Source organism: Talaromyces rugulosus, chromosome VI (genome assembly GCF_013368755.1).
Source record: "Talaromyces rugulosus chromosome VI, complete sequence".
Taxonomy (NCBI): Eukaryota; Fungi; Ascomycota; class Eurotiomycetes; order Eurotiales; family Trichocomaceae; genus Talaromyces; species Talaromyces rugulosus.
This window is the reverse complement of record NC_049566.1, coordinates 927,789-953,349: the sequence shown is the minus strand read 5'-3', so window position 1 is coordinate 953,349 and position 25,561 is coordinate 927,789. Positions and strand designations below refer to the sequence as shown.

The window sequence follows — 25,561 nt, the reverse complement described above, 5'->3', positions numbered from 1 at the left end:
TGTATCGAGTGTTGCGAGTGGTTTTGTTGGCTTTCCAGGATTTCGGTCGGTCCCTTTTGGGCGTACTTCTATATCCTATGATACTCACAGGATTTTGGATTTCCTTTTCCATTTCAAGGCACGGAGAGAGTCTTCCGCTTATTGCCTTTATCTTCTCAATCTTCTTGGCCATCGTTGGACGCTTGATCACTGTTATCGCTTCCACGGCTATGGTAGCTAGCCTCGCTCTCGTCATCAAGCTCATCCAACTCGTCTGCCAGCGGGCTTATCCTTTCCTCCAAAAGGTCCAAGTCCTCCAACTGCTGTCTCGGCGGCAGCTTCCACAGGCTCGTAGCACAGACACGATCTTTAGTCAAAAGGGTGTCGATGAATTGATCCATATTTGTCAGAATATAGTTTTCACGTCGTCTCTGCTTCAATTTCCGGTAATCCAGCAATAGAGGCTCTAGGTATTTGTAGATATCAACTGGCTCGAAGGTAAGGCGTATGTAAAATGCAGCCAGCGCTCGAAGGTATTTAAAATCGCCTTTTCCCTTGACCACCTCTTCATCGTTCTCGGTGGCTTCGTCACCACTGCCCGGGTCGGTGAAATTCAAGTACTCCAGGACTATATCGCGGTCCGGGGAGAGTTGAAGCATTTTGAAGGCGAGACAAAGAAACGGTGTCGGTTTCTGAGACAGTCCATAAGTGCCTCCAATCGATGTCAGCTCGATTGCACGGTCGCACAGCGTCGCCGAGTTCAGGCCGAAGCATTGCTCTTTCCAATAGTAAGAGTCTGTAATGCGATCACGCACTGCCTTTTCGAACAGGGTAATAGGGTTCACGCCGCGAATGAGGGGGCCCGAGTAGCCTCGATTGTCGAGGAAGGTGCTTGCATCGGCCCTATGGGAAGCCATGGCGATGGGACTGGGTCGGAGTTTCTGAAGGCTGCTGGTGACTGAGATTTGCGATTCCAGAAGGACCGAGCAAGAATAATTATTGAAGAGCTTCGGATGGCTTGGCGCGATTCCCAAAGAGGTTAGCGTTGGTCGCCCGCCTGTTATCAGATTGTTGCGCCGACAACCGCGGCTGTAAACATGCGTCATGTACAGTATTACAGCCTCATCTCAATCTCACCTTGAAGGCTTTCTATCGCTCGACGCGATAAATCAATGCATCAGTTGTGTGTCTAGTTCTATGTCCAGTTCTATGTCGCATTGTCTGAATGCCCCATCAACATGGTGCTCTTGACTTCCGGGACTGTCGCAACCCTGCTCATTCCAATCACCTGTGTGTGCACATTCAGCATTTTTCTCGCTGGATATGCTCTCCAACAACACTCGGTGCGCAAAATACAGGATGCAATACGGCCATATGATGTAATACCAACGATTCCTGACGAATTCTCACACGATAACACGCGAGAAACGATAACGGATCCCAAAACCGGCGAGCTTGTGACGATCAATAAAGGCAATTTCGCCTATGTGCAGCTTCTCTCCGAACCAAACCCATCTGATATATGCTCTTCAATTCTATTTTTCAAGAAACTTATTGATGGGGAATCCGAAATCGGAGATCGCCTGTTTATGTACCCTGAAGAATGGGATATGATCGCCTCGTCAGATCCGAATATCAATGCGGCGCTTTCTACGCTGCAGACCGCGAGCAAGAAATACGACTTTTGGCTTCTTCCAATCAGCATGAATCTTGTTACGCAGCAAGGCTACTCACTCACCGACTCGAAACTGCTTCGCCTGGGCGAGATCCAATTCATGCGATATGACAGCGTGCTATATCTCCGATCACCCGGTTTCTTACTCGACGCGAAGGAGCTCGACAAAATGCTGCTGAGCAGACCTCTGCCACTCAAATATGACATCAACCGCTTAGAGTCTTACCGCAACGAGGCCTGGATAGGCATGCCCCTACTCGCACATCAAGAGGCCAGATTGCCACCAGTCTATTTAATTTCGGTGAACACTATGCGTAATCGAGTCGAAGCCCGTACGCATATTCCAAATGTGGCCATGCGCGGATTCGGTGACTTGGCTGCCGGGCCGACTTATAAGTGTACGAGCGGCATTGATCCTGCATATGTCTTCTTTGAATGGGATGAGGACAGACACAACACCAAGCAGGAGGATAATCCATATTATCACCAGTGGCGAAAGGAGCAGACTCAAGTCTGCAAGGAAGTCAATTTTGATTTATATTAATGATTTGAAACCCGATGGCTTGTATTTATTGATGATGTTATGTGTTTCTTTTTTATGCGGTATTTGCATTTTTCTGGAAGGTGGCCTCGGCTGGTCAAGGGCCTCTTGGAGTAATGGCTCTTTTATATCTTGTGCATATTCATTTCAATGTAAGATAGTTACAACAAAAGGAATTGTTCTATATGGGTTGGTCGTTATAAGCCGCTCCTTTTCTTTATCGCCACATTTAAACAAAAAAAGAAAAGAATAACACCCTCCCAATACACATTTAGCATACAGAATCGTACTGGATCGACCAAGAAGAGAAGATCACTTCTCGGGTATCATGAGGAACATGCAAAACATTCACAGCAGGAGCAAACTAAGAGAGAGAGGAAATAGCATAGAAAAATTATCACACATTGATCTCATATCCCAACAAAACTTCGGTAGTATTACCCTCCCAGCCGCGGTTTCCACTTGCAGAGAGCAAAAACCTGCACGTTGGGTCAACGTACAACTGGGAAATAACGCCGGTACGATGACCAGGGATAAGCAGGAAAGGAACAGCAGAGTGTTTGGTTGCCTCTTCCTTTAAGTCGTACAAACGAAGAATATCATGGGAACCACTAGGTAGTCTATTAATATAGATGCCCTCAACAAATATAATAGATCATGCTGAAACTCACCAAAGAAGATGTCGCCCGTTGGGCATTGCCTTGAGCGCAGTTACTGCTCCGCCGACTATGGGTAATCTGAAGACCCGCTCAGGTGACCTTAAGCCTTTGTGGAGGCTATATTCTTCAACTGTGCCATTGCGACGCCCTGCGTAGATGTAGTTCCCATCCGGGGACCAACAGGCGTTCATACACCAAGGTGGCACGTTCCTGGGAGTGATGCGAGCGACAGGGTTCGGTTGTCGTCTGTCCCAAATGCAAATTGGTCCATCGATTGAAGCAGCAAGGAATGTGGTATCTGAGGTTATGTGAGATGCGTTTTCCGAAGTCTGATGTTCTTGTTTGATTGTAGAAAACTCGAGGTTTTCTGCATGAGGGAGGCCGTTGACGACCGGTTCCATGGCAGGCATTGGCTGCTTAATTGGTTGTGACTCTGTCTTTAGAGAGCTGGAACTAGGTTCAGGGTTAGTCTCTGTCGATGGTGGTGGAGCAGCCTCATTTCCATTCGGCTGCGTGCCGGCCCCTGGCTCTGCTTGTGGTTCCTGTTCTAGAGGTTGCATATCCATCTCCAAGGAGCCTCCAAACAGGGCGTCCTCATCGACGTTCCCGGCATCACCAGAGGGTGCTCCACCGTCTGCAATATTGCCATCGGCATCCCCGAAGAGAGAATCAGTTCCACCAAATAGTGAATCGGATGGAGATTCTGCCGAATGATTGAGGTCATCGCCTGTGTTTTGCGGGGCACCAGCATCATTCGCCGTAGCAAAGGAATCCGATTGATCATTGTTTGAAGAGAATGTTCCGCTGGGTTGGGTCATCAATGTATCTTGAGGAACCGGAAGACTTGACTCTGGGCGAATTTCTATTGCCGAGATTTGGCCTGCCCCAGATTTGAAGCTATTTTTCACTTTTCCAACATTGAGATCCCATTCCAGGACTTGTTTATCCCAGCTACCAGATAAGAGGGACTGCTCATCGGACGTTATATTCAGCACTGAAACGGCTGAAGTATGATTCTTGAGCAGAGCTATCTCCTTGCCCTCCTCATGACGCACTGACTGCAGTCGAATGTTGCCGGACTCCAGGCCGGAAAGCAACCAGAGGCCTTCACTTTGAGATGCCAGCGAATAGACGGGAGAAAGGAGGGGTCCGTCCATGTTTTCCCAGTAATTCATAAGCACTCCAGCCTTGACCACACTATCCACGAAGGGATGTCGTTGGGCCACCGTCAACATCAATTTTCCATTTATAGAATCTGCCCAGTTGTATTTCCTAATAAAGCCATCTGATCCTCCAGTGAAAACCCACCGCATGTCAGCGGTAGCCGTTATCGTGTTTATGGATGTGCTCTGAGGCGCGGCGGTGGTCGGGAGTATATCGTATGTTGTCGCAGTGAGACATTCTGGTCGTACACCCGGGCGGAACATGGCCAGGTAATCTGTTGCCGCAGATGTGCCGGCATCTCGTTGAGATGCCTCTCCAGGGCCGTCTGATGTTTGGCTATTGTTGGAAGGGCTGTCGGCGTCTTGTTCTTGTTCCTGGTCTGGTTCTTGATCAACGTCCTGGTCTTGTTCATTATCTCCATCGCCGTCGTCGGCATCTCTCATCTGCTCGTCTTCGTTATCGGAACTTCCATCTTGTGATCCTATAATAAATTCGCTTTAGTAAAGGCCTATGATCGTTGTAGTAAAAGGAGTAACGCATACCGGCAATGTCGCGATCATCGTCGTCGTCCACTATGGATGCCATGGTCGATTAACACTACCACCGGCACACGCCTCTCGCCTCCGTTCTCCCTTGTCCAGTCACAAAGGAGTTATTCGGTATACACCCAATCTGAAAAAAAATCTCGCGTTGGGGTTGGAAACGGAGGAGTCGAGCTAGGATGAAGTGGAACGCGACTTGGAGGTGGCTGTTGAAGTGAGCCCTGAGTTCCAAGAATCTTTTTTCCGTCTATAAAAATAAAGATATAAAAGGGGCCAAATATGCGACTTCTGTATAGGACTTGGAAAGGTTAAAAGGCGCGAGCAATTGAGAAACTGGCATAGTAGTGTACGGAAATCGATGTAGTTCATTGACTCCGATGATTTCACCCGCTCTCCGCATTGATGCCTCAGGCAGCGAGGAAGCAGCCCCCGCAGAGTGTTGCTTACGCGGGAAAGGTGCTTTGCTCTTTGAGTCTATTTTAGCCAAATTCTTGTTACATATTATTTACCAAGGAATACGAGTTAAAATACGAGCCTTTATTCAAATTCCAGGTGTAATTATTAATCAAATGCGGGTCCAGCTAATTCAAATGTTTCGGTGACTCACCAGGGCAGTTTATATTCAGCTCGTCCAAGGTTAAATATAATTTTTTTATTTATTTATTCTAGTTATTGAAATCAATCGGCGGACGAAAAAAACAAGCGAAATGACTGACCATCCACAATATCACCTGGTTGGGACCTTCACTCGGTACTCATGTAAGTCATTCCCATCACTATTTGGCCTTGGATCACGGCTCACCTGAGATTCAAGCATGGACTGCACGAGTCGAGACCGTTTTGGAGTACTTTAAAATCCCATATACTTCACAGATGGTCGATTTTGAGGATGTATGTTCAACCCAAATTTAACTAAGCAGGCCAATGATATGGATCAGTTGATAGTAAAGGATATATATAGATTCGCACTGTATCTATCTCCGGACTCGTCCCAGTCCTGGAAAGTCGTTCTCTGGGCATTATGATTAACGACACTCTTTCTATTTGCGAGTTTCTTGCTGAATCCAACCCTCATCTCAACCTGTGGCCATCGGATCCGAAACTGAGAGCACTGGCACGGAGCGCAGCAGCTGAGATGCACTCTGGGTTTACTACAATACGAAACACGTATCACACCAACTTTATTGCGCAGTACACGGGAAACATCCCTGTACCAGAACAAGCTCGGAAAGAAATTATCCGGATTCTGACCATCTGGGATAATGCGCGTAAAGTCACCAAGGCTCGATTGGCCGAGCTTGGTGAAAAGGATGAAGGGTTCTTGTTTGGAGGATTTAGTATCGCGGATGCATTCTTCTGGCCTGTCCTATGGGTAGATAATCCCATTCATTTCTCAATTAATGACCATGAAAAGAGAATTACTGACCATCGACAGCGTTTCCGCACGTATAACCTTCCCTTGGACTCTGCCACCCCGGATGCGCTGAAATGGATGGCGACAATGTGGAACGACCCTTCCATTAAAAAATTAGTAGGAAACTACTATCGACAGGCAGAGCGCCCCGAGACACGGATTGAGAAGTACGAAAACATCTTTGCTGATCGGGAGGATATTCACTCGAGTGTCTTTCCCGAGGATTGGAGGTTCAGTGAGCCTTGAAATGCGTAACTGTGGGCATCGGTCATGGCTGTTATTACTATTATTATTTAATCATATTTAACGTCTATACCGAGCCCTAGGCTATGACAGACAGGGTCATGGCTGTTATATGTATACTTGAATATTTAGAATTTACATATAACGTGTGAATATAATATCTACCCCGAAAACTGTGGGACATCGCCGAGGCTTTGCCAGTCTCTAGATCTAGGTTCTCTGCAATCTCTTATCTAGTACATGCAAAGAAGGCCAATCTGAGGCGATATCCCAGAACCACTCCGACCATAGGTAGCCAGGGTATTCGGTAGTGGACTTTTGCAAGCGGAGAGGTTTCCGCCTGGGGTATATTCCACAGTTTGCGAAAGTTGTTATGAAGATATTGTGTTAGCAATATAAGGGGCTCATCAGTTTGTCCCCATACTTATCAAACACGAGTCTCGAGGTGCATGGACATGTTACATGGGAATCGGATTCTTGTCGCGGCTGTTTTTGGAAATTCTCGTCCTTAATCTAGGAAGCCCTTTGTCATTCACTGTAGGTGCCGCATTGTGAAAAAAGCAAAGAAGTGCTATATTCTAGCCGTAGATGGTACAATTCGGCCTCGACGACTTATCTAGCAATGGATGGCGCCCAGTCAGCAGCGATGGGTTACAATTATCTTTATAATGTCAGTGGCCGAGTTGTCGATTCGCCGTTCAGTGCGATTGGCACGGAGCTGTAGATGTAAATGCCTCTTCGCAGATCTCGTCCGGGAATTTGAAGCTCCGGGTGGGTATTCTGGAGAAAGCATGGGAAGAGGTGGAATTCGTCAACAGACTTTGAGGGAAATAATTAGTTCGTCTTGTCTGAGGAATATAATAATAGTAATGGAAATGGAAGCAGGATTCGCCGATCTCGGATTTCCGTGTTGTATCAGATCTTAAGCCCGAGTGGCCGAGCCGAGCCCTCCGGGGCGACTAAAAGTTTAGCCCTGTGGTTCATATTATTGGACAGAAGCCTTTTAATAGTGGGGGCTTCGGAGATGATTCTGAGTTATCTGATCATCTGATAAGCGTATATCCGAGTGTCACCGAGTTGAATTTCGAAGAATCGACCAGCCTGGAAGTGTCGGACGGAATTATGCCGCGTCGGCAAAAGTATTAATAGCTGAACCGTGGGCTCTTTTTTCCCGTTCTCCTTTATTCAATGTTTCAGCAGTAGAGGCGTATTGGTGTAACAATTACGACTATCCCCTTTATACTATACGACAGAGCGGCATCAAAATGGCGAGTTCATTGAAGAATGTCGTCGTCATTGGCGGATCTTATGTTGGAAGAGTGAGTTTGTCTTCTTCAATTATCTCTAAAAGTATATATTTTTTGGAATAGAAACACTAACAACGAATAGACGACGGCACAGGAGCTGGCACGGGTCATACCCACAACACACCGGGTGAGTCGAGACTCCCTCTTTTCAGCTGGTATGTATTGGAGAAAACTAATATTATCAATAGGTACTGCTACTTGAGCCTCATAGTCACTTCAATCATCTTTTTACTTTTGTAAGCATCAACCTCCCGGCTCTCTAAAACTGGAATACTGACAACTCCCAGCCAAGATTTTCAGTGATCCCAGGACACGAACACAAAGCGTTTATTCCATATTCTGGCTTATTTTCATCGGTGCCAAACAGCTCTTTACATACCGTGGTGTCAGCGCGGGTGCTGTCTATACAGGCTCAACATGTGAAAATCGACCGAGAATGGCAAGGGTCGACCCAAATTCCATTCGAATACCTTGCCATTGCCACCGGAACCCGGCTTAAAGAACCCGCTGCAATGCGATATGATGATAAAGCATCATCGGTTGTTTATTTAAAAAAGCATCAAGACAGCGTCAAACAATCAAAGTCGATCACCATCGTTGGCGGTGGCGCGGTTGGCATCCAGATGGCCACGGATTTGAAAGAATTCTATCCGGAGAAGGAGGTGACTTTAGTACACTCTCGAGCCCATGTGATGCCACACTTCCATGAAAAATTGCACGGAATCATCGCAAAGAGGTTTGATGCCCTCGGTATCCAGTAAGTTTTCCCGTTTGTTGTCAGTGACCTTTTTGACTAAGACAAGGAAAGGCTCATTACCGGCTCTCGCGTGGTTGTCCCTCCGAATGGGTTTCCCAGAGATGGAGAGAGTGTTGAGGTCGAACTTACCAACGGCACAAAGCTCAAGACAGACTTTGTCATCCTGGCGACCGGCCAAAGGCCAAATAACAGTCTTGTCCAAGACCTAAGCTCATCGCAGCCTGGATCCCTGATCAATCCAGACAATGGCTTCATCAGAGTCAAGCCGACAATGCAGCTTCTCGACGACAAGTACCCCAATGTTTTCGCCGTCGGGGATATTGCCGACACTGGGGTGCAGAAAGCTGCCAGGCCCGGATCAGCGCAGGCCGCCGTCGTGGCCAAGAACATACAATCCCTGATTGAGGGGCAAGTGCCCGAGAACAAATTCACCTGGGGTGCTTCGGGGATTCATCTCACTCTAGGACTGGTGAGTCAAGCGACAGTAGATAACTGTGGGAGACATGTATTGACTCCAGCGATAGAAACAGCATATCAAATTCCGCAACCCCAACCTGGCAGAAGGCCAAAGCGAGCCTGTTGTCATAGAAGAAGACGAGTAAGTGAACCAGGCAACCTTTCCAACCACAGAGTTATGTTTCATGTGCTAACCGCAGACGTAGTGGCGAGGAAGACCTCGGAGTGGAGGGGATGTGGTCGCGCATGGGCGTTGAGGTAGATGGGCCAAGTCGATACCATTTGTGATGTGGACGATGCATTGTGAGATAAAAAGAAATTAGATAGATCCGTGTGTATCATTTTACTCCTCAAGCGAACACGTGCCACTGCCTGCTCCTTCCTCCTTCCGTTTTGGTAACTACCAAAACACCACCAAGACTTCGCGGTCTTCAAGTCTATGATATTTTATCTAAAAGTCACGTATGCATTACAGATTGGCTAGAGATGCGTTTTTGCAATAATACTATCGCCTGTACACAATTTCAGCAACGTTCGGCTGAAATCCGCTGCGTTTGCGCGGCCGTTTGCTTCGGCCGGCCGACTAATAGCATTCTCACCGGAGCAAAACTCCGCTGGCTCTTTCAGGACAAGATGGATCTGATGGACCCCTTCAGTCTCCAGCCACCTGCTCGGTCTCTTTCTTTTCGCTTCTGGCTATCACTTCCTGCACATGACAGAGTCCCCCCTCGCTCTTCCTGTCTTGTTGATGATTCTTCTTATCCACAGGAGACAGCAACACACATCCTTCTACTTAGGGCTACTGGTTCACTCTAGCTTGGTGTCAACATCGACCAGCTACGCGTTGCACTGCTGCCTCGCTTAGCTCGAGCACAAAACAGGGTAAAATCTGAGACTCGTCCTTCATTCAAGTCATACACACACTCACAAATATATCAACCCAGGCTCCCCTGTTCATCACGCCAAAATGTCCAAGTTCGAGTTTGGAACCCGCTACCTCCCACGACTCCCTAACTCTAACAAAAACCGACGCGATGATTCTTCCAACAACAAGACGAAAACGCCAGTATCTGCGGCAAATCCAGACATTCGAAAATATGTCAACAGAATGCAAAAACAAGGCACAAAAGAAGGATGGCTTGCTTCTCCAGAGATACCCACATCGCAAGAGATCATGTGTGTGAAAGGGGATATTGACCTAGAAGAGAACTGTATTAATATCGAGCCGAATCACGTCGACGGCCCTTGGCCGTCGGTGGAAGACTATCTGCGAACCCACTACGAGCTGCTGAGAGAAGATTCGGTAGCCTTGCTGCGCGACTCTGTAGCATATTTGAGGAACAAACCTTCTATGACTGACACGAAGAACATATGCGTCTATGACCAGGTAAGGGAGAGTTCTCTGACTAGAAATTATTTTCTCTTCGCTTATTAGGTTACAGGTTCACATTACTGGTATGACCTTTGAAACAAAAGGTGTCGCCATCAAAGTATCGTTTTCAACAGCACGCGCATGCAAAAACATTGTCTGGGATTACTCCACTCGCTTGATATCCGGATCAATGGTCGCATTATCCCCAGCAAAAGACTGCTTTAAGTCTCAGTGCGTTATTGCTATAGTGGCTGCTCGGCCACTGCACCAGGTCAAAAAGTATCCGCCTCTAGTCGACCTTTACTTCGCGAACCCAGATGAGGCTTATTTCGATCCACAGCAGGAATGGATCATGGTCCAACCTCGTACAGGATACTTGGAGTCTGTTCGCCATACCATGGCAACTCTGCAGTTGATGAATGACGAATGGTAGACTCCATCCACAGCTTCACCAAGTGTTTCTGCTAATTTCTTACAGTTTTCCTCTTCAAGAACATATTTGCAATCTCAACGAAGACATAGACGTACCAGAATACGTGAAATCAGACCCGGAGATGCGAATATCTCCTGATCAGATTGTGGATGTATTGTCAGATTGGCCTCAGGAACCTGCAAACGACTTGGACATTTCACAGTGGGAAGCCCTCCACCACATTCTGACGAAGCGATTGGCTATTATTCAGGGTCCTCCGGGCACTGGAAAGACTCATGTCTCGGTGACAGCGTTGAAGTTACTCCTCCACAACAGAAAGCCGAGAGATCCTCCGATCATAGTCGCTGCTCATACCAATCATGCCCTGGATCAGTTACTAAACCACATCTCAGAAGTTGTACCGGACTATGTTCGCCTTGGTGGGCGGAGCATAGATGAGAATGTCAGAAAGCGTACGCTGTATGAAGTACGCAAATCGATCTCGATACCACCTCTATCTGGTGGAGCGCTAGGACGAGCATACCACAAGTTAAAAATTTTTCGCGAGAATATCGAAAACCTCCTCCGAGCGTTCACCATGGACTCGACTGGCCCGCTTCCCGCTACATTCTTTCGTGACCAAAAGGTCATCTCCAGTGAACAGTATGATGCTTTGTGCAATGGGGCCGAAGGGTGGACAAACTCCAATCTTGAGGAGCAAGCAGATCCTATCATCTCATGGGTAGGTGATATGCTTTTCGAGAACTCAGTCACATACAGATACGAAGACCGCGGATACGAAGAAGACGAAATGGACTTGGAGTATGAGCAACTTCGAGAAATGGAACAAGAGAAAGGAATTTCCGATGACGATTTTGAGACTCTGAAAGGCCCTTTTGTGCCTTTGAAAGAAAACGTTCGAGGAAGAAGCAACATTGACGACGAACTGATCGAGTATCTTAGTATTGATAATCTTTGGGACGTTCCTCCTCAGAACCGTGGCACCATTTATAACGTTTTATGCCGAATCGCCAAGGAAAAACTTCTGTCGACGTTCCGGGAGCATCTGAAGCAATACAACAGGTCCGTAACCGAGCGGTTTATTGGAAAGTGGGAGGAAGATTACGCCATTCTCAAAAATACAAAGCTTGTGGGAATGACTACCACCGGGCTTAGCAAGTATCGCGCTCTGGTGTCGGCACTGAAGCCTAAAATCGTGATGGTTGAAGAAGCGGCTGAAACCATCGAGGCCCCGGTGACTGCGGCATGTGTTGAATCTCTCGAGCACCTCATTCTTGTCGGTGACCACAAGCAACTGCAAGGGAGTTGCTCTGTTACAGACCTTGAAGGAGATCCATTTTTCCTCAACATGTCAATGTTTGAACGTCTTGTGCAAAACGACGTCGACTACAGAGCTCTTCTTCTCCAACGTCGCATGGTACCAGAAATCAGACGCTTACTCACGCCAATCTACAACAACCTCAAAGATCATCCATCTGTGAATAATCTCATGAAAGTGCCTGGCATGGGGGATATTCGCTCCTTCTTTTTTTGTCATCAGTGGCCAGAAAACTCGGACAGTTTATCCTCAAGATACAACGCCCAGGAAGCTGAAATGGTGGTTACTTTCTTCTTGCACCTCTTTTTTTCTGGTGTAGACCCCAGTGAAATCACCGTATTGACATTTTACAACGGCCAGCGGAAAAAAATTCTCAAACTGCTCAAGGAGAACCGGCACCTGCAGAGTAGGCACTTGAAGGTCAATACGGTTGATTCATACCAAGGCGAGGAGAACGATATTGTGCTTTTGTCTCTGGTCCGGAGCAACGAAAAGGGAGAAATTGGATTTCTTTCTATTGAAAACCGAGTGTGTGTAGCACTGTCTCGTGCTCGTCGGGGGTTTTATATGTTTGGAGATGCTCAGAAACTTGCCTCGAAGGATCCACTGTGGTGGGAAGTGGTGAAGATGATGGGCGAAGGAGACGAGGAGTCTCGCCGTATAGGCTTCCATCTTCCGCTAACATGTGACAAACATCAAAACAAAGAATTTGTCTCGAAGCCGGAAGATATAAAAGACTTGAATGGGGGATGTCGTCTTCCTTGCGAAACGGTACTTGGCTGCGGTCATCCTTGTCCAGTGAAGTGCCACGGCTTCGACCACGCCTTGATCCAATGTAAGGAGCGCTGTGGTAAAGCGCTCTCTTGTGGCCACAGCTGTCGCGAGGCCTGTACTGCGCCAACATGCTCATGCCACTGTGGATACAAGACTATAAAAGCCTCATCGCTAGCAAAACCGAGCAAAGGAAGCAGCATCCAATCATCCTCGCCCAGCAAAGCAAGCGTTCCCGAACCCCGTCGACAACAGCAACAACAACAAACCTTCAAAACCGACAAAGAGCGTATTCAGGCGTTCCAGAAATACGCCCAAGGCGGGTCACGCGAACACGACCGGATGCTCGACAAAAAATTCAGCGCGGAAGCCACAGAGAAAATTCTGGTACGTCTCGACGCGGAAGAATCGGCGAACCTCTTCACAGAGCAGCAGCAGCAGCAGCCCGCTCAGGATCTCGATGTCAGAGTGCTCTCTCCTGTTGGAGACGAGGAAAGCGGAGGGGCTCGTACACGCTGGGTTCAGTCGTTTACGCCCGCGATACCTACAGTAGAGCAGCAGTCTGTTGCGGTTGAAGGAGACTTGATTGATCTTGACTAGACGAGTGATAAAATTGTCATTGCCATTTTCATTGTTCGCGTTTGATTAAATATTTCGGGAATTGTGGGATGACTTATCAAGAAGACTTATCGTGCACGATAACAAGTGAATGTAGGTGTTGTTATGGGGGTACCCAAGTTACTATGGTAAAACGCATATGATTGTGTGTACTATTGGAATCTGATATAACGTGTTCTTATAACCCTATTCTAAACAAGATCATGTGAGTCCTCGCGCGGCCGGGCTGGCTTATGTGGCCGACGGAGGTTATAAAATACGTTATTGCATAAACCTTGAAGTTATGAAGGACCTTGGTCAATTCTTATAAAAATATAGACTTGACGAAAGCGATAGCAATCAAACACATGCCAATGATGCTGTATAACAATTAGGAGAACTTACTGTAGTATAGGATTCGGAAGTACAGAGCGTCATGCTGTATAGGGGGGCGCTACATAAACCCGAAGCTTCTATGGCAATGCTCAGTCCCACACCAACAGCAACTCATCCCCGTATGGAGTCCCTTGGCCGTTTTCGCATGAACATCATCTCTGGCAACCCAGATAGAAAGTCTTTTCTATAAAGTTTTTCTACCAGAAACGTCGTTACCGCTGATGGCACGTAGACCAGAGAGTGCGCAGCCCCAAACTCCACTCACTCGGGGATACAACTCCGGCTGGCCCAGGTTTTGGCGCCTCGCATTTGCCCCGCTGCCTCCTCTGTGCACCAATAACGTCAACGAGATAGCTGTGCTGGGGCCAATGGAGGGCAATTGTTCGGAGCAGCGAGTAGGCAAGCTACAAATCCTCTTTCGGAGACATATTGGAGTTATGTTGCCGGTACAAAGCCTTGGCTCAATCCTGAACATAAGCAACGGAAGTAATGCTCCACTCAAATGCTGGGGGTCACTTACTCTCCGCCTACACAATAGGGAGGTAGTGGGGCGCCAAGCATCTAAATAGGAAGGCGGTTGATTTTGAGTTAAACTGATATATATACTCAAAAGTTTATTATGTCAGTTTAACTCTGAATTAGGATTAGTGGCTATACGGTAGATGTTAGCTTCAAATTAATAAGTTGAAAATGCTATTTTTTTAGTAATTACTATACAAATTGTTATTAATCACTTATTCACTATTTCTATATAGGAAATCTCTAACCCAACTAAGCATATTACCAGCAGAAATCCTTATATAGTTTAGTTGGGAGTTGCAAGTTGAGGACGCTGCAGAACCTCCCTAATACACAGGGCTATCATTAACTTTTCCGAGTAAAACTTTACAACGTCACATACGCCTCGACAAACAACACACCGTCGGATTAGTTGAACCGTTTCAGCTTCCATACGTCTTTTTGCTGCAACAAACGGCGACACGGCGGAATGCCGCAGAAGGGATACCCCAAAGTACGGACGGGATGTCTAACTTGCAAGTCAGTATACATGCAGCCTCGCCTGCGGGAGATAGAAACTTAAGTTTTAAGCGTATAGAAAGCGCAAGGTCAAATGCGATGAGGCCCGCCCTTACTGCAACCGGTGTATTGCCACTAGCAGAAAGTGTGATGGCTATAGCTATGCGCCATCAAGCCATGGTTCCAAATATTCTTGGGAGCAGCTTCTTGCACCACGCATACAGTTTGCCCTTGGAGCCCCAGGAGCCAGCTCGACATCTACAGATGGACGCGCCATGGCTTATTTTCATGCTACCGTGGCTAAAACTTTTTCTCGCATGCTTGGTGGCACAAATTGGGCACCCCGCTTGTCTCAAATGGCTCAAAGTGAACCCGCAGTTCAACATGCTGCACTCGCCATAAGTGCTATGTATGAACAGCGTTACGAGAAACCTCTAGGAAATTTTCAATGGCCAGGCGAAAGCAAGTCGGCGATTCAGCATTATAATGCTGCAATTCGATGCATAATTGCCAAGCATCAATCATACTCACTTGATACCCTTTTGCTAGTGTGTGCCATGTTTGTATGCATTGAGTTTCTTCGAGGCGATGCAGGCACAGCTATCAGTCACATTCGGTCTGGCATCTTAATTCTCAAATCACAACAAGTGGAATCTGAGTTAGGCTCTATATTTTACCACTGGTATGCTTTGCCTTTTGTCTTTGGCATCGGAACCATTTCTTTTCCACTCATCCAGCGCCCAAAGTATTTAACAAATGCGTCTTTCAAGGCCCTTACCCAAGCTCAAGAGATCATAGATCGGTTAGCAATCCGTGCACTGCATTTAGGCCAAGCAGGAGATGGCTACCGCCTTGGTGCAGCGTCCGACGCTCAAGTCTCTCCTATGCTCAGTCATGAACAGCATCAACTCCAGGTCGCACTGCATATCTGGTGGCTCTCATTTTCACACCTTCAACAAAGCTCGGAATTGTCTACAGGGACCGACATCAGAATCCCTCTTCTCGAAATGCAGTGGCTTGTATGGAAAGTCTATATCAGCAGTTGTCTTAGCTTACGCGAAACTATATACGATACCTATATGGACTACTTCCAACGGATTCTTCAGAATGCCACCGCCTTAGGACCCTGCAAAAAAAAAGGAGGATTTACAGCACAACCTGTATTTGATATTGGAATGGGTTACTTTACCTCGGTCTACTTCGTCGTCGTTAGTTGCCGACATCTGAAGATGCGGCTTACGGCACTCCAAATGTTAAAAGTTTCATCACAATCTAAAGAGATGATGTGGGACATGGCTATCTTTTACGCTGTAGGAAAACGTTTGATTGAGATTGAGCATGGTATCACACTTACTGGCGAGGCTATGAAAGAAATATGCCAGAGCATTGATCCTCCAGAATTTCCACCAGACTCGCAGCGCATTAGGGGGTACTTTATCGAGCCAGGTGCTACACAGAAGGCGAATGGAGATCGTCAGGATGATAGACGACAGATGCTCGAGCACAAGGTTCGGTTTATAATGCGGGATGTGGAGAATAGTAAAACATCAGAACATATCTGTCGAATCTCAGTTGCTAGAGCTTAGCCTCAATAAGACCTGCGTAATTAATTTGGATGACGATGACGATTCCTAGGAGCTGAACGTTGGAACAGCTGCGTAGGCCTTCTTCAGTTTACAGGTGTGGAGCATTAGATACGACACTATAATTGAACAGCAGCGGGACGCAGATACCAGTACAAATTGTTCACTTCATGATGCGAGGCAAGCAGCATATATACTATTCGTTCGACAGGGTATGGACTAACTACAAACTGCTATCTGCAGAAACAGGCCTGTATACTTCTACTTTGTCAATATGTCTCAAATAGCCAATTTTTCCCCCGTTCAAATATCAGCGGATGGGGGGATAGCATCGATTGGCTGCCCGTCAACGCGGCCACCCGTGTTGACATGGAAGATCTCGACTGTGGTGCCTGAACCACGGTAAAAGACACCCTGCCACTCCGCGATGAACATTGCCGTGTTGATCCATTGCAGGCAAGGAGCGGTTGTCTCCAGTTTCCTGCCTAGAGCATTAGTTTGAAGGCAGTTTTGTCGAAAGGGAAAAACGTACGCATATCCAAAACCGTGCAAGTCCTTGCCATATGCTGTCGAGCCAAGGATTTCGGCAAAGATGCGATCCCCAGCGCTATTCTCGAAGACGAAGCGTCCATCATAGCTCTTTGAAGACAGATCAGCAACAATAACCTCTAATCTACCACTCGAATGTGTTGGGAGACTCACGGTAGTCACTACATTGTTAACCACCGGCTGATATTTCTCGACCGAGGAAGTGAGATTGGGAACAATGTAGCCGTTGAACAGGCTGCCCTTGATATCGCCACCTCGGACCGGGACAGTCCCAACAACACCACTTGGTGTGGTCGTGTTGACGGGTATGCCAACCTGGTAGGCAATGCTCAGGAAGAGTTCTGTTTTTGGGGGGTTGAATACTGCATCAGCAGCCAGGGCGCCGATAGCAGAGACGGCAATAACCAAGGCACGGGCAAGCATGTTTTGTAAAGTTGATGTAGAAGCGTTGGCCGTTTGTTTTGTTGTTGTGATTTGTAGAGTAGCATTATGAGAGGTAGGCGACACAAGCTACTTATATACCTAGGGCTAACGGTATTGCTATAGCCTGTCGACCTCAACATTCCATGTCTACAACATGGCAGTGCATGTTCCTTGGCGTAATCTTTATTTTTATTTTTACAAAAAGCTTATTTATCCGAGTCATCATTGTTATGTTTATGAGTAGACGAGAGAGCCGAGTCACCATGAGGAGACGGCTACTTGCCTAATTTGGTAATAAACCGACATAATTCCCTCGTATTTTCGGCCATGTTGATTGGGTTGCTCGCATTTGACCCGCTGTCGTCACATAGGATTTAGTGCAAGGTTTTATTACGTACAACTACAGGCTCATCATCACTACCTCGACCAATAATCGCATCAAACTATTCTCAATAGTACGTAATACGGATGTATCCAATTCCATAAGCCTCAGTGGGGCAAATGCGAGGAGGCGTTTACTGTTAGTGTTAGGCAGCCAGGTGTGATTCGGCACCGCTGCGGGAACGGTACCTCAAAAGTAGGTTGTTTTAGCCCCTGTTCTGGGTACCCACCTATACCAAACATAGTTTATATAAATCGATCTACCTCACAAGCAGTGAATTCTATTTCTGGTCTGACAAGTTTGCGCCATGTTACTGTCCGGACTAATCTGTTCCACGGCTCTTGGGCTGGCAGCGTCTGTAGCCGGTCAGATCCAGGCCCCTGCAATCGCAGGCGTCGCTCCTCCCATCTCCAATGCGGATCGACTGTACACTGGTGACCAATCTTCCAACACCATCACTGTCATTAAGCCGCTTACTGGAGAGGTTCTGGGTACAATAGCCCTGGGCAAACAGCGATTAACTGATGTTCTCAACCCGCAGTATATCCAAGCGGTCAACACCCACGGTCTTGGCTTCTCCCGGGATGGCAAATATATTGTATCTCTGAGTGTCACGAGCAACACCGTCACTGTTATCCGCTGCGTTGATAACAGCATTGTTTCTCAGACATTTGTTGATAGAAATGCGCACGAGGCCTTTTTTGCGTCCGACAACCGTACAGTTTGGGTTGGAACTAGGTAATATCTACCCCCTTCCATTTAGACAGAGATCAATTCTGACTATGCATGACAGAGGCGTCGACCGCATCGATATTGTTGACGGCATTAACGGAGGTATAGTTGGATATGTGAACACTGCAGGTAAGTGCTGAAGCACAACATGGCCTTGCAGTTTTGCTAATAGGCTGTTCAGGCGGACCTAGCAAAGTCCTGTTTAGCCCAGATGGCAAACTCGCATACGCAAACCATATTAGATCGCCAACAGTCTCCATCATTGACGTTGAGACGCGAACCGTGGTCCGCAGCATTACTGGTCTCGCAGACAAATTTTCATCCGATATGATGCTGTCCGCCGACGGCAAGCGACTATGGGCTGCGCATAAAATGGTGGACAAGGTGTCTGTAATCTCGCTCCAGTCGAACAGGGTCGTCTCTGTTCTTGAGACTGGCCCAGAAACCAACCATCCTAATTTTGCAGACATCAATGGCACGACCCATGGCTTTGTTACCGTCGCCGCCGAGAACTTGACTAGGGTTTACACACAACCTGACCCAGAGCACGCACCAGTCTATTTGACTTCGATCAAGGCCAACGTTATTGAGCCACATGGGCTCTGGCCAAGTCCTGACAATTCGTACATGTATGTACTCGGCGAGCACTCTGATGCCGTGGACTTTGTTGATTTGTCCACAATGCGCGTCACCAAAACCGTGCACATTGGCCAGGAGGGCCAAGCATTGGTTTATGTTGCCGGGGCGGTTCCTGAAGGGTCCGGTGATGGAACGCAGAATCTGGGTCGTCAGGGTCTGTCTCGACAGCGTCCGTTGAACAAACTGCTTGTCGGCGAGACCCATTCGGATAATGTTACGGCCACCGCGTTGGTTACTGTGCGACGTCAGGCGGGACTTGACATGTTTCAGGTTATTGGCAGAGGATTAAAACTAAACACCACATACACTGTGTCGGCGTCTTGTCTGCAGTGTAAAGCAGTCCGAATCCCACTGGTTGAATTCTCAGCTAGCACCCCGTCCGGGCCCGGTTGCGGGACAGCTCCACAGGTTCTTGCATTTTTCAAGTTTATCGGTGTTTATAGTATGGAGTCGCTGAAGTTGGTCGAGGTCTATTAAGGCTTGGGATGTATATATATGTATATATGTATAACACATACAATTGTATAGCTTAACATTTGAACTCTCTGATAACAAGACAAGACTTGAAAAGATTGATCAATTGATGTCATTATTAACACAAAATGCAAGACCCAAAAAAAAAAGTCGACAAAAGCCACCCATTTTACTCGCAAAACTCTGAGAAGACAATTTGAACTCGAAAAAAAAAAAAAAAAAAAAACATAGATGAAACTACAGATGAAGGCCCCAAATACTGCAATCGACCGACATCCTTTCTTGGTTTGCCATGTGTTTTTTTTTTCGTAGTAAATTCAACAAGGCAACACGACAGATATGTACAACAAAGATGATCCGCAAACAATTAAAAAACGAAAGGGAAAAAAAATTCAGATCAAGAAAAAAACCACAGCATGCGGGAAATGGCTTATATGTGTACACATTCTGCGGGAAAATACTTGTAAATTTATCGATCTATTTTTTTTTTTTTTTTTTTTTTTTTCAGTCAGTCTCGACAAGTCTCTTGCTTTCCCATGCCTTCTTAGCCCCCTCAAAGAGAACTTCGGTGTTGCCACTGTTCATACACATTCCTCGGAAACTGCCGTTTTCCTTGTTGATCAAAGTCCACGGGTGGTCGAATTCGATGACTTTACCGTGATCCAGGACCAAGACCTTGTCATAGTCAATGATGGTTTGCAGTCGGTGAGCGATGGTGATAATGGTGCTGTCTTCCAATTCACGCAGAGTCTCTTGAATCTTGGCATCGGTAGCGTAGTCAATGGAAGCAGTCGCTTCGTCCATCATGAGAACTCGGGGGTTCTTAAGTAGCGCTCTAGCCAGACACAAAAGCTGGCGTTGTCCCTGTGACAAATTCGAGCCAGACTCGGCAACGGGGGATTCCAGGTTGCGGAATATGTTCTTGTTCTCTTGGACTACTGGACCTGCTGCTGCGGGGACATTTTCGAGTGAACGGTTGCTTGGGCTTGCCGGAGTTGCAAGTCCGGAAGTGTCCTGGCCGATCAGATGAACGCGTCGCAATGCAACGAAGATCTGCTCGTCACTAAATAGATCAAAAGGATCTAGGTTGTTTCGGATAGTTCCGGAGAAAAGCGTTGGGTCCTGGGGGACAATGGTGATGCTCTCACGCAGATCTTGTAAGCCGATGGTACCGATATCGATTCCATCGATCTTAATTGTCCCTGTTTCAGCTTCCAAGCCTCGGAAGAGAGCAAGAGCAAGTGAACTTTTCCCGGCACCAGTTCGCCCAACGATACCAACCTTCTCTCCAGGATTGACAGAGAATGAGACATCTTTTAGAACACAGTCCAAGTCGGATCGGTATCGAGTAGAGTAATCAACAAAATCTACAGCGCCCTTGGCCGGCCAACCAGAAGGTGGTCGACGATCTTCAATGACTTTCTCGGCCTCCTGTTCAACCTCTAGATACTCGCGAACTCGCTCAACTGAGTTCATGTTCGTCTGAGCTTCCGCATACAACCGCACCAGCCATAGAACGTTTTCTGTAAAAGTAACAGCATACGTCAGAGATAGACCAGCAGCACCAGCATCGACGGTGCCGATATTCAACAAGACAAAGGCGGCAGAAAGGAATGCAACAAGGGCACCGATCATATCCGCCCGGAAGGCCAGCCAGCGGTTAGCAGCCCAAAGATAGATGTGTGGCCGGTTGTACGAGTCGATGCGACGGTGGTTGTCGATTATAAATCGCTCAGGATCACCGTATGCTCGAATGGTGACGATTCCAGTCAAGGTCTCGCCGAATTGCTGGTACAGGGGACTACGTTGCACCGACTCAAGCCGTTTCAGGTCTCTTGAGGCGTTGAGATAGAAAGCTCCAATAGCAGAAAACGTCAAAGTGATGATCACAGCAGCGATCAAGAAACCCGGCGTGATGTAGGAAACAATGCCTACAATCATGATGACTGACGCAAGGCTGTGAAGCATACCAATGGTGACGGGCGCAACCTCCTGGTCAACAGCTTCGACATCCTTGGAAAACCTGTTCATCAGTTGACCAAGAGGAGTGGAGTCAAAAAACTTGAATTTGGCGTAGAGCACAGCTGTCAGTAGCTTCTCGTGCATCTCCCATGAAGCGTGGAGAGATCCCCAGAATAGAACCAATTCTCGGATCAACGAAACGAGAACATAGACGGTACCGAGTAATGCATATACACCGAGGTAATAATTAACGTCCACTTGACTTCCTGTCTCAGAACTTCTGAACGGGTTTAATTGAACACCACCCCAAGAACTCATGCGCGGCACACTGCCTGCAACGAAAGACGGTGCCTTGAGATCGGACATGATTCCATAGCTATCAACATCTGCAGGCTTGTCTTGTTGAACATTGTATGCATTTGCCCACTGGCGAATCCACACGTTGGTTGCAGCATTACCAATCTGTTGCGCCACGAAGACGCCAACACCGGCAATCCAATAATACCAGGGGCCCATGGCAACCAGGTACATTTTGATGGTTGACCACTTAACACTCCCAGTAGCCTTGGACTCCTTGTGAGTTTGTCCGGATTTTTTACCTTCAGAAGCTTGGGCACCAGGAACTGCTTTAGCAGCTCCGTTTGTGGTTCCATTAGAGTCTCCATTGACACGTTCCACCTGTTCTTCTAGATCGGATGAAACTCGAGATGGGGCCTTTGAGCCTGCTCGTGACGTTGGACGCGATTCCAGAAGCTCTTTTCCAAGGGCTCCAGATGCTGCAACCTTGTCGGAAGTTCCTAGGGTCGAAATCTTTCCATTATCCATAACAACAACGTAGTCGGCTTCGGGAACAGTGAGAGCAACGTTGTGGGTAACAAGGATGCAAGTCCGGTGTGCCATAAGAGAGCCTCTAATAGCCTCGTGAAAAATGTGCTTCGCGGTGTGGGAATCAACCGCGCTGAGACAGTCATCTAGCAACAAATGACGAGCACTGCTGTACATTGCGCGTGCAAGGGAGATGCGTTGCTTTTGACCACCGGAAAGACTGATACCTTTTTCACCAACTAGGGTCTCGTCTCCGGCTTCTAAGATGGTAAAGTCGCGTTCGAGAGCACAGGCTTGTATGACTGCATTGTAACGCTGCTTATCAAAGGGTGAGGCGAAGACAATGTTCTCTTTGATTGTGTCGTTAACAAGCCATGCTTCTTGAGCACAGTACGCAATGCTCTCGGTCAGTAGGGTTTCCGGGTCCACAGGCAACTCGGCACGGTTTGTTGTCACTCCAGGAAGATGGACATGACCTGTCAGGAGTCTCATTTCACCCAAAAGAGCCATCAAAAGTGAAGTCTTCCCGGACCCGGTGGGGCCGGCGATGATATTCAAGGCACCGAGCTTGAACGAAACGTTCATATTGATGAGTTGGAACGCATCTCCACTGGCGTCTTGAGTGTCTCTGCTAGACTTGGAGCCCCATGTCAAGGTGGCATTTTCGAGGGCAATCTTAGGAGGCTCCTCGGGGTGGTGGTTACGTAGCTGGCTGTACTTTTGCGTTTCTTCCTCGCCCAAGAATTTTTCCACACGTTCAATTGATACTTGGGCTTCCTGAACGTGGGCAATCATGTCTGCCAGTTGGTCCAGTGGAACACGGAGGAGAGAAAACATGGACAAGGCTGGGAAGGCGATGGACGGAGCTAACGGCTTCTTCTCAACCACTGTGTAGAGTAGGAATGTCGTGAAGGTGATGAGAATCGGGGTCCCGTACCATACCGTGGCGGCACATGACCACAAAATGTATCTGTGCCGTAAAGCCTTGAGTTCTTCTTGTCGTTTCTCATTAACAATTTCCTTAAACCGACGTTCCCACGCAAAATATTTAATGATTCGGATATTCTGCAAGACCTCGTTGGTTGAGTGGATGCGAGCATCGGTCTTAGCAAGGATTTCGTTTTGGATGTGGCGGAAGCTGCGCGCGATGAAGAGATTGACGGGCAGAATCAAAACCATCAGGGCAATCCCGGCGAAGGAGCTGAAACCAAGAACGCGATACAGCAAAACAATGGCGATAATCACTTGGGTTGGCACACTAGCCAATAGGAAATGAAGATAGGCAGAAACCTCGCTGACCTTGAATGAGTCGATTGCCATCAAGTTAATAATGGTACCAAGCCTCGCCATCTGGGCCGGGTTCTCCTCCTCCTTGTCGGACTTTTTCTTTTTCTTCTTGGAGACTTCTTCGTCCTCTTCCTTGGCCTCGGTAGTCGCGCCGGCTTTGCGTCGCATTGCCTTGGAATAGATTTCACCAATGACGATGGCACGTAATTTGAGACCGATGTTGTTTCGACCAATCCAGAGCGCCTGGCCATCGGCTATACCTTGCATGGCGCCCGACACAAACAATAAAATAGCATAAAGCCAGGCGGCATTTGCTGGTGTCGATCGCGGGTCTTCGACATACTCGAGGATGGCCTTCAGCAACAAAGTCGGGATGAAGGTGAACAAGTTTGAAAAGACGGTCCAAGCGGCCTGGGTCATGAGGTCTTTGTCGAAATAGCGCAGCAGCTTCCAGAGCAGCTTGTAGTTTTTGTACTGCTGGCGGAACTGGTTCAAAATGGTACTGGCATGGCGCGACACGGTCAAGTTCCATACATCTTCCAGCTCCAAGGGTTGGTAATATCCCTGTCGGATGAGGGGGTCCAGCCAGGAGAAAGTGATTAGCGACAACAGACTAGCGTATGGCTGGTGTGGTGGCTCGAGGTCATCTTCGCGCTGAAGCAAGACACTCTTGTTGCCCCTTCTAGTGGTGATGGACAGAAAAACCAAGACGGTCGAGACGGCGAACTCGACGGAGGAGAGGACGAGGGCGTGTCTTGAATGCGGGTGGATGACCTCGGAACGGAATACAAAGATAACCAAGAGCCATTGGATGCCGTACAAGGAGGTGGTGTGATTCCACAGTCGTGGCTTGGTTTGTTTGTCCAGAGCAGATAGCACAAAACGGGCGACGACCAGGGCAAATATATAAGCCCACGATACTAGCTTTGCGGCGGCAGCTACATTGCCATTGTGTCCCCAAGCCTGAGTGACGAGCACAGTGATAGAGACACCAATTTCAATCAGCAACCCAATAAGCTCGGTGATGACAATGAGCAGCTGTCCCGGGGCGCGGTTAACCTCGAAATCGCCGTGCGAGATGCGACTGGCAGATTTGTGTAAGACGAGATCGGTGACATCTTCTTCTTCCTCGGTTTCGTCGTCGGTGTTGTCATTGACTAGAGGCCGGTATGCGGAGCGTCGCCATTCCGCGAGTCGAGGATAACCGATGCCAAAAGCAATTAGAAGAAGGGAGAGACCGCAGGTAATAAGCGGAAAGAAAATTTGAAGGTAGCTAGAGAGAGAGAGAGAGAGAGAGATGTTAGTATTTAGCGAAACAATGGGGTAAAGTTGCCTTTTTTTTTCGTTTTCCGTTTCGGCATATCTTCTTGGTGGTAGTGGCGACGGATGGATTCACGTACTTGCGTTGGAAACAGGGTGTAAGGTCATCGATGACCCAAATGGGACCGTGGCATTGTAATCCCATTGCTTCTCAGCGAGCGGAGGAGGGAGAAAGAATTAGGTAGAGCTGCAGTAGCTAAACGTCGCTCATTTGGTGGTTGCTCCTAGATTGAAAGCATTCCCGGCATCGGACGTGAGCGAGAACTGACGCGCCCTTTTGTGGAGAGGGACGAAGCTGGGGGATCTGGTCGCGTCGCAGATGGGGGTCGTCTTCAGCGGCGACCTGATCTGGAAGCAGGACAGCAGGGCGAGGAAGAGGTTGGAGACTGAACACGGTTCAGGTGGTGGAAGAAGAAGAAAAAGAGGGAGCAGGAAGATGAGGGCGCGGATGATAGCATTGGTGCAGGGCGGCGGAGCTTGCTTAGAGGCAGGAACTGCGGCAGCGGGTCTTGCAGCCGGCCCGGTGGAGCTGGCCCTGTTATCAAAGATAACATGCCCTCGTTTTGCTTCCAGAGAACCATTTTTAGCCTTTGTTATTGTTGCATCAACCAGTCTCTCACTCCGCGGCTACTACGCATTGGGAGTCGGCGTGAGGCGAATGAGTGTCTGTGTTGCTGAACCCCGCCTCCACTTTAAAGCCGACATCACGGGCTGAATTTTTTTTTTTTTTAACTTTCATACTTT

The 25,561-nt window shown here is 47.8% G+C and overlaps 10 protein-coding genes across 10 annotated transcripts; 6 read left to right on the top strand and 4 right to left on the bottom strand.

The window, feature by feature from the left end:
* Nucleotides 1-155: 155 nt before the first annotated feature.
* On the bottom strand, nt 156-896 carry TRUGW13939_10681 (uncharacterized protein; the record flags this gene model as incomplete). Its single annotated transcript, XM_035493791.1, has 1 exon — nt 156-896. The coding sequence occupies one exon, from the start codon at nt 894-896 to the stop codon at nt 156-158; it is 741 nt and encodes a 246-aa protein (XP_035349684.1).
* Nucleotides 897-1,217: 321 nt separating this feature from the next.
* On the top strand, nt 1,218-2,198 carry TRUGW13939_10680 (uncharacterized protein; the record flags this gene model as incomplete). The annotated part of the gene is made up of 1 exon (XM_035493790.1): nt 1,218-2,198. One exon carries the CDS (start codon nt 1,218-1,220, stop codon nt 2,196-2,198), a length of 981 nt encoding a protein of 326 aa, XP_035349683.1.
* Nucleotides 2,199-2,592: 394 nt separating this feature from the next.
* TRUGW13939_10679 (uncharacterized protein) lies at nt 2,593-4,603 on the bottom strand (the record flags this gene model as incomplete). Its single annotated transcript, XM_035493789.1, has 3 exons — nt 2,593-2,806; nt 2,867-4,499; nt 4,561-4,603. The coding sequence occupies 3 exons, from the start codon at nt 4,601-4,603 to the stop codon at nt 2,593-2,595; spliced, it is 1,890 nt and encodes a 629-aa protein (XP_035349682.1).
* A 664-nt stretch (nt 4,604-5,267) lies between these two features.
* On the top strand, nt 5,268-6,220 carry TRUGW13939_10678 (uncharacterized protein; the record flags this gene model as incomplete). Its single annotated transcript, XM_035493788.1, has 3 exons — nt 5,268-5,319; nt 5,375-5,451; nt 5,522-6,220. 3 exons carry the CDS (start codon nt 5,268-5,270, stop codon nt 6,218-6,220), a joined length of 828 nt encoding a protein of 275 aa, XP_035349681.1.
* A 1,262-nt stretch (nt 6,221-7,482) lies between these two features.
* TRUGW13939_10677 (uncharacterized protein) lies at nt 7,483-9,025 on the top strand (the record flags this gene model as incomplete). The annotated part of the gene is made up of 7 exons (XM_035493787.1): nt 7,483-7,536; nt 7,607-7,651; nt 7,713-7,760; nt 7,812-8,281; nt 8,333-8,750; nt 8,806-8,879; nt 8,944-9,025. 7 exons carry the CDS (start codon nt 7,483-7,485, stop codon nt 9,023-9,025), a joined length of 1,191 nt encoding a protein of 396 aa, XP_035349680.1.
* Nucleotides 9,026-9,704: 679 nt separating this feature from the next.
* TRUGW13939_10676 (uncharacterized protein) lies at nt 9,705-13,231 on the top strand (the record flags this gene model as incomplete). The annotated part of the gene is made up of 3 exons (XM_035493786.1): nt 9,705-10,124; nt 10,180-10,538; nt 10,588-13,231. The coding sequence occupies 3 exons, from the start codon at nt 9,705-9,707 to the stop codon at nt 13,229-13,231; spliced, it is 3,423 nt and encodes a 1,140-aa protein (XP_035349679.1).
* Nucleotides 13,232-14,612: 1,381 nt separating this feature from the next.
* Nucleotides 14,613-16,227, top strand: TRUGW13939_10675 (uncharacterized protein; the record flags this gene model as incomplete). The annotated part of the gene is made up of 2 exons (XM_035493785.1): nt 14,613-14,662; nt 14,721-16,227. The coding sequence occupies 2 exons, from the start codon at nt 14,613-14,615 to the stop codon at nt 16,225-16,227; spliced, it is 1,557 nt and encodes a 518-aa protein (XP_035349678.1).
* Nucleotides 16,228-16,527: 300 nt separating this feature from the next.
* Nucleotides 16,528-17,196, bottom strand: TRUGW13939_10674 (uncharacterized protein; the record flags this gene model as incomplete). Its single annotated transcript, XM_035493784.1, has 2 exons — nt 16,528-16,705; nt 16,757-17,196. 2 exons carry the CDS (start codon nt 17,194-17,196, stop codon nt 16,528-16,530), a joined length of 618 nt encoding a protein of 205 aa, XP_035349677.1.
* Nucleotides 17,197-17,885: 689 nt separating this feature from the next.
* Nucleotides 17,886-19,426, top strand: TRUGW13939_10673 (uncharacterized protein; the record flags this gene model as incomplete). Its single annotated transcript, XM_035493783.1, has 3 exons — nt 17,886-18,316; nt 18,372-18,439; nt 18,492-19,426. 3 exons carry the CDS (start codon nt 17,886-17,888, stop codon nt 19,424-19,426), a joined length of 1,434 nt encoding a protein of 477 aa, XP_035349676.1.
* Nucleotides 19,427-19,927: 501 nt separating this feature from the next.
* Nucleotides 19,928-24,962, bottom strand: TRUGW13939_10672 (uncharacterized protein; the record flags this gene model as incomplete). Its single annotated transcript, XM_035493782.1, has 2 exons — nt 19,928-24,770; nt 24,898-24,962. The coding sequence occupies 2 exons, from the start codon at nt 24,960-24,962 to the stop codon at nt 19,928-19,930; spliced, it is 4,908 nt and encodes a 1,635-aa protein (XP_035349675.1).
* Between the last annotated feature and the right edge of the window lie 599 nt (nt 24,963-25,561).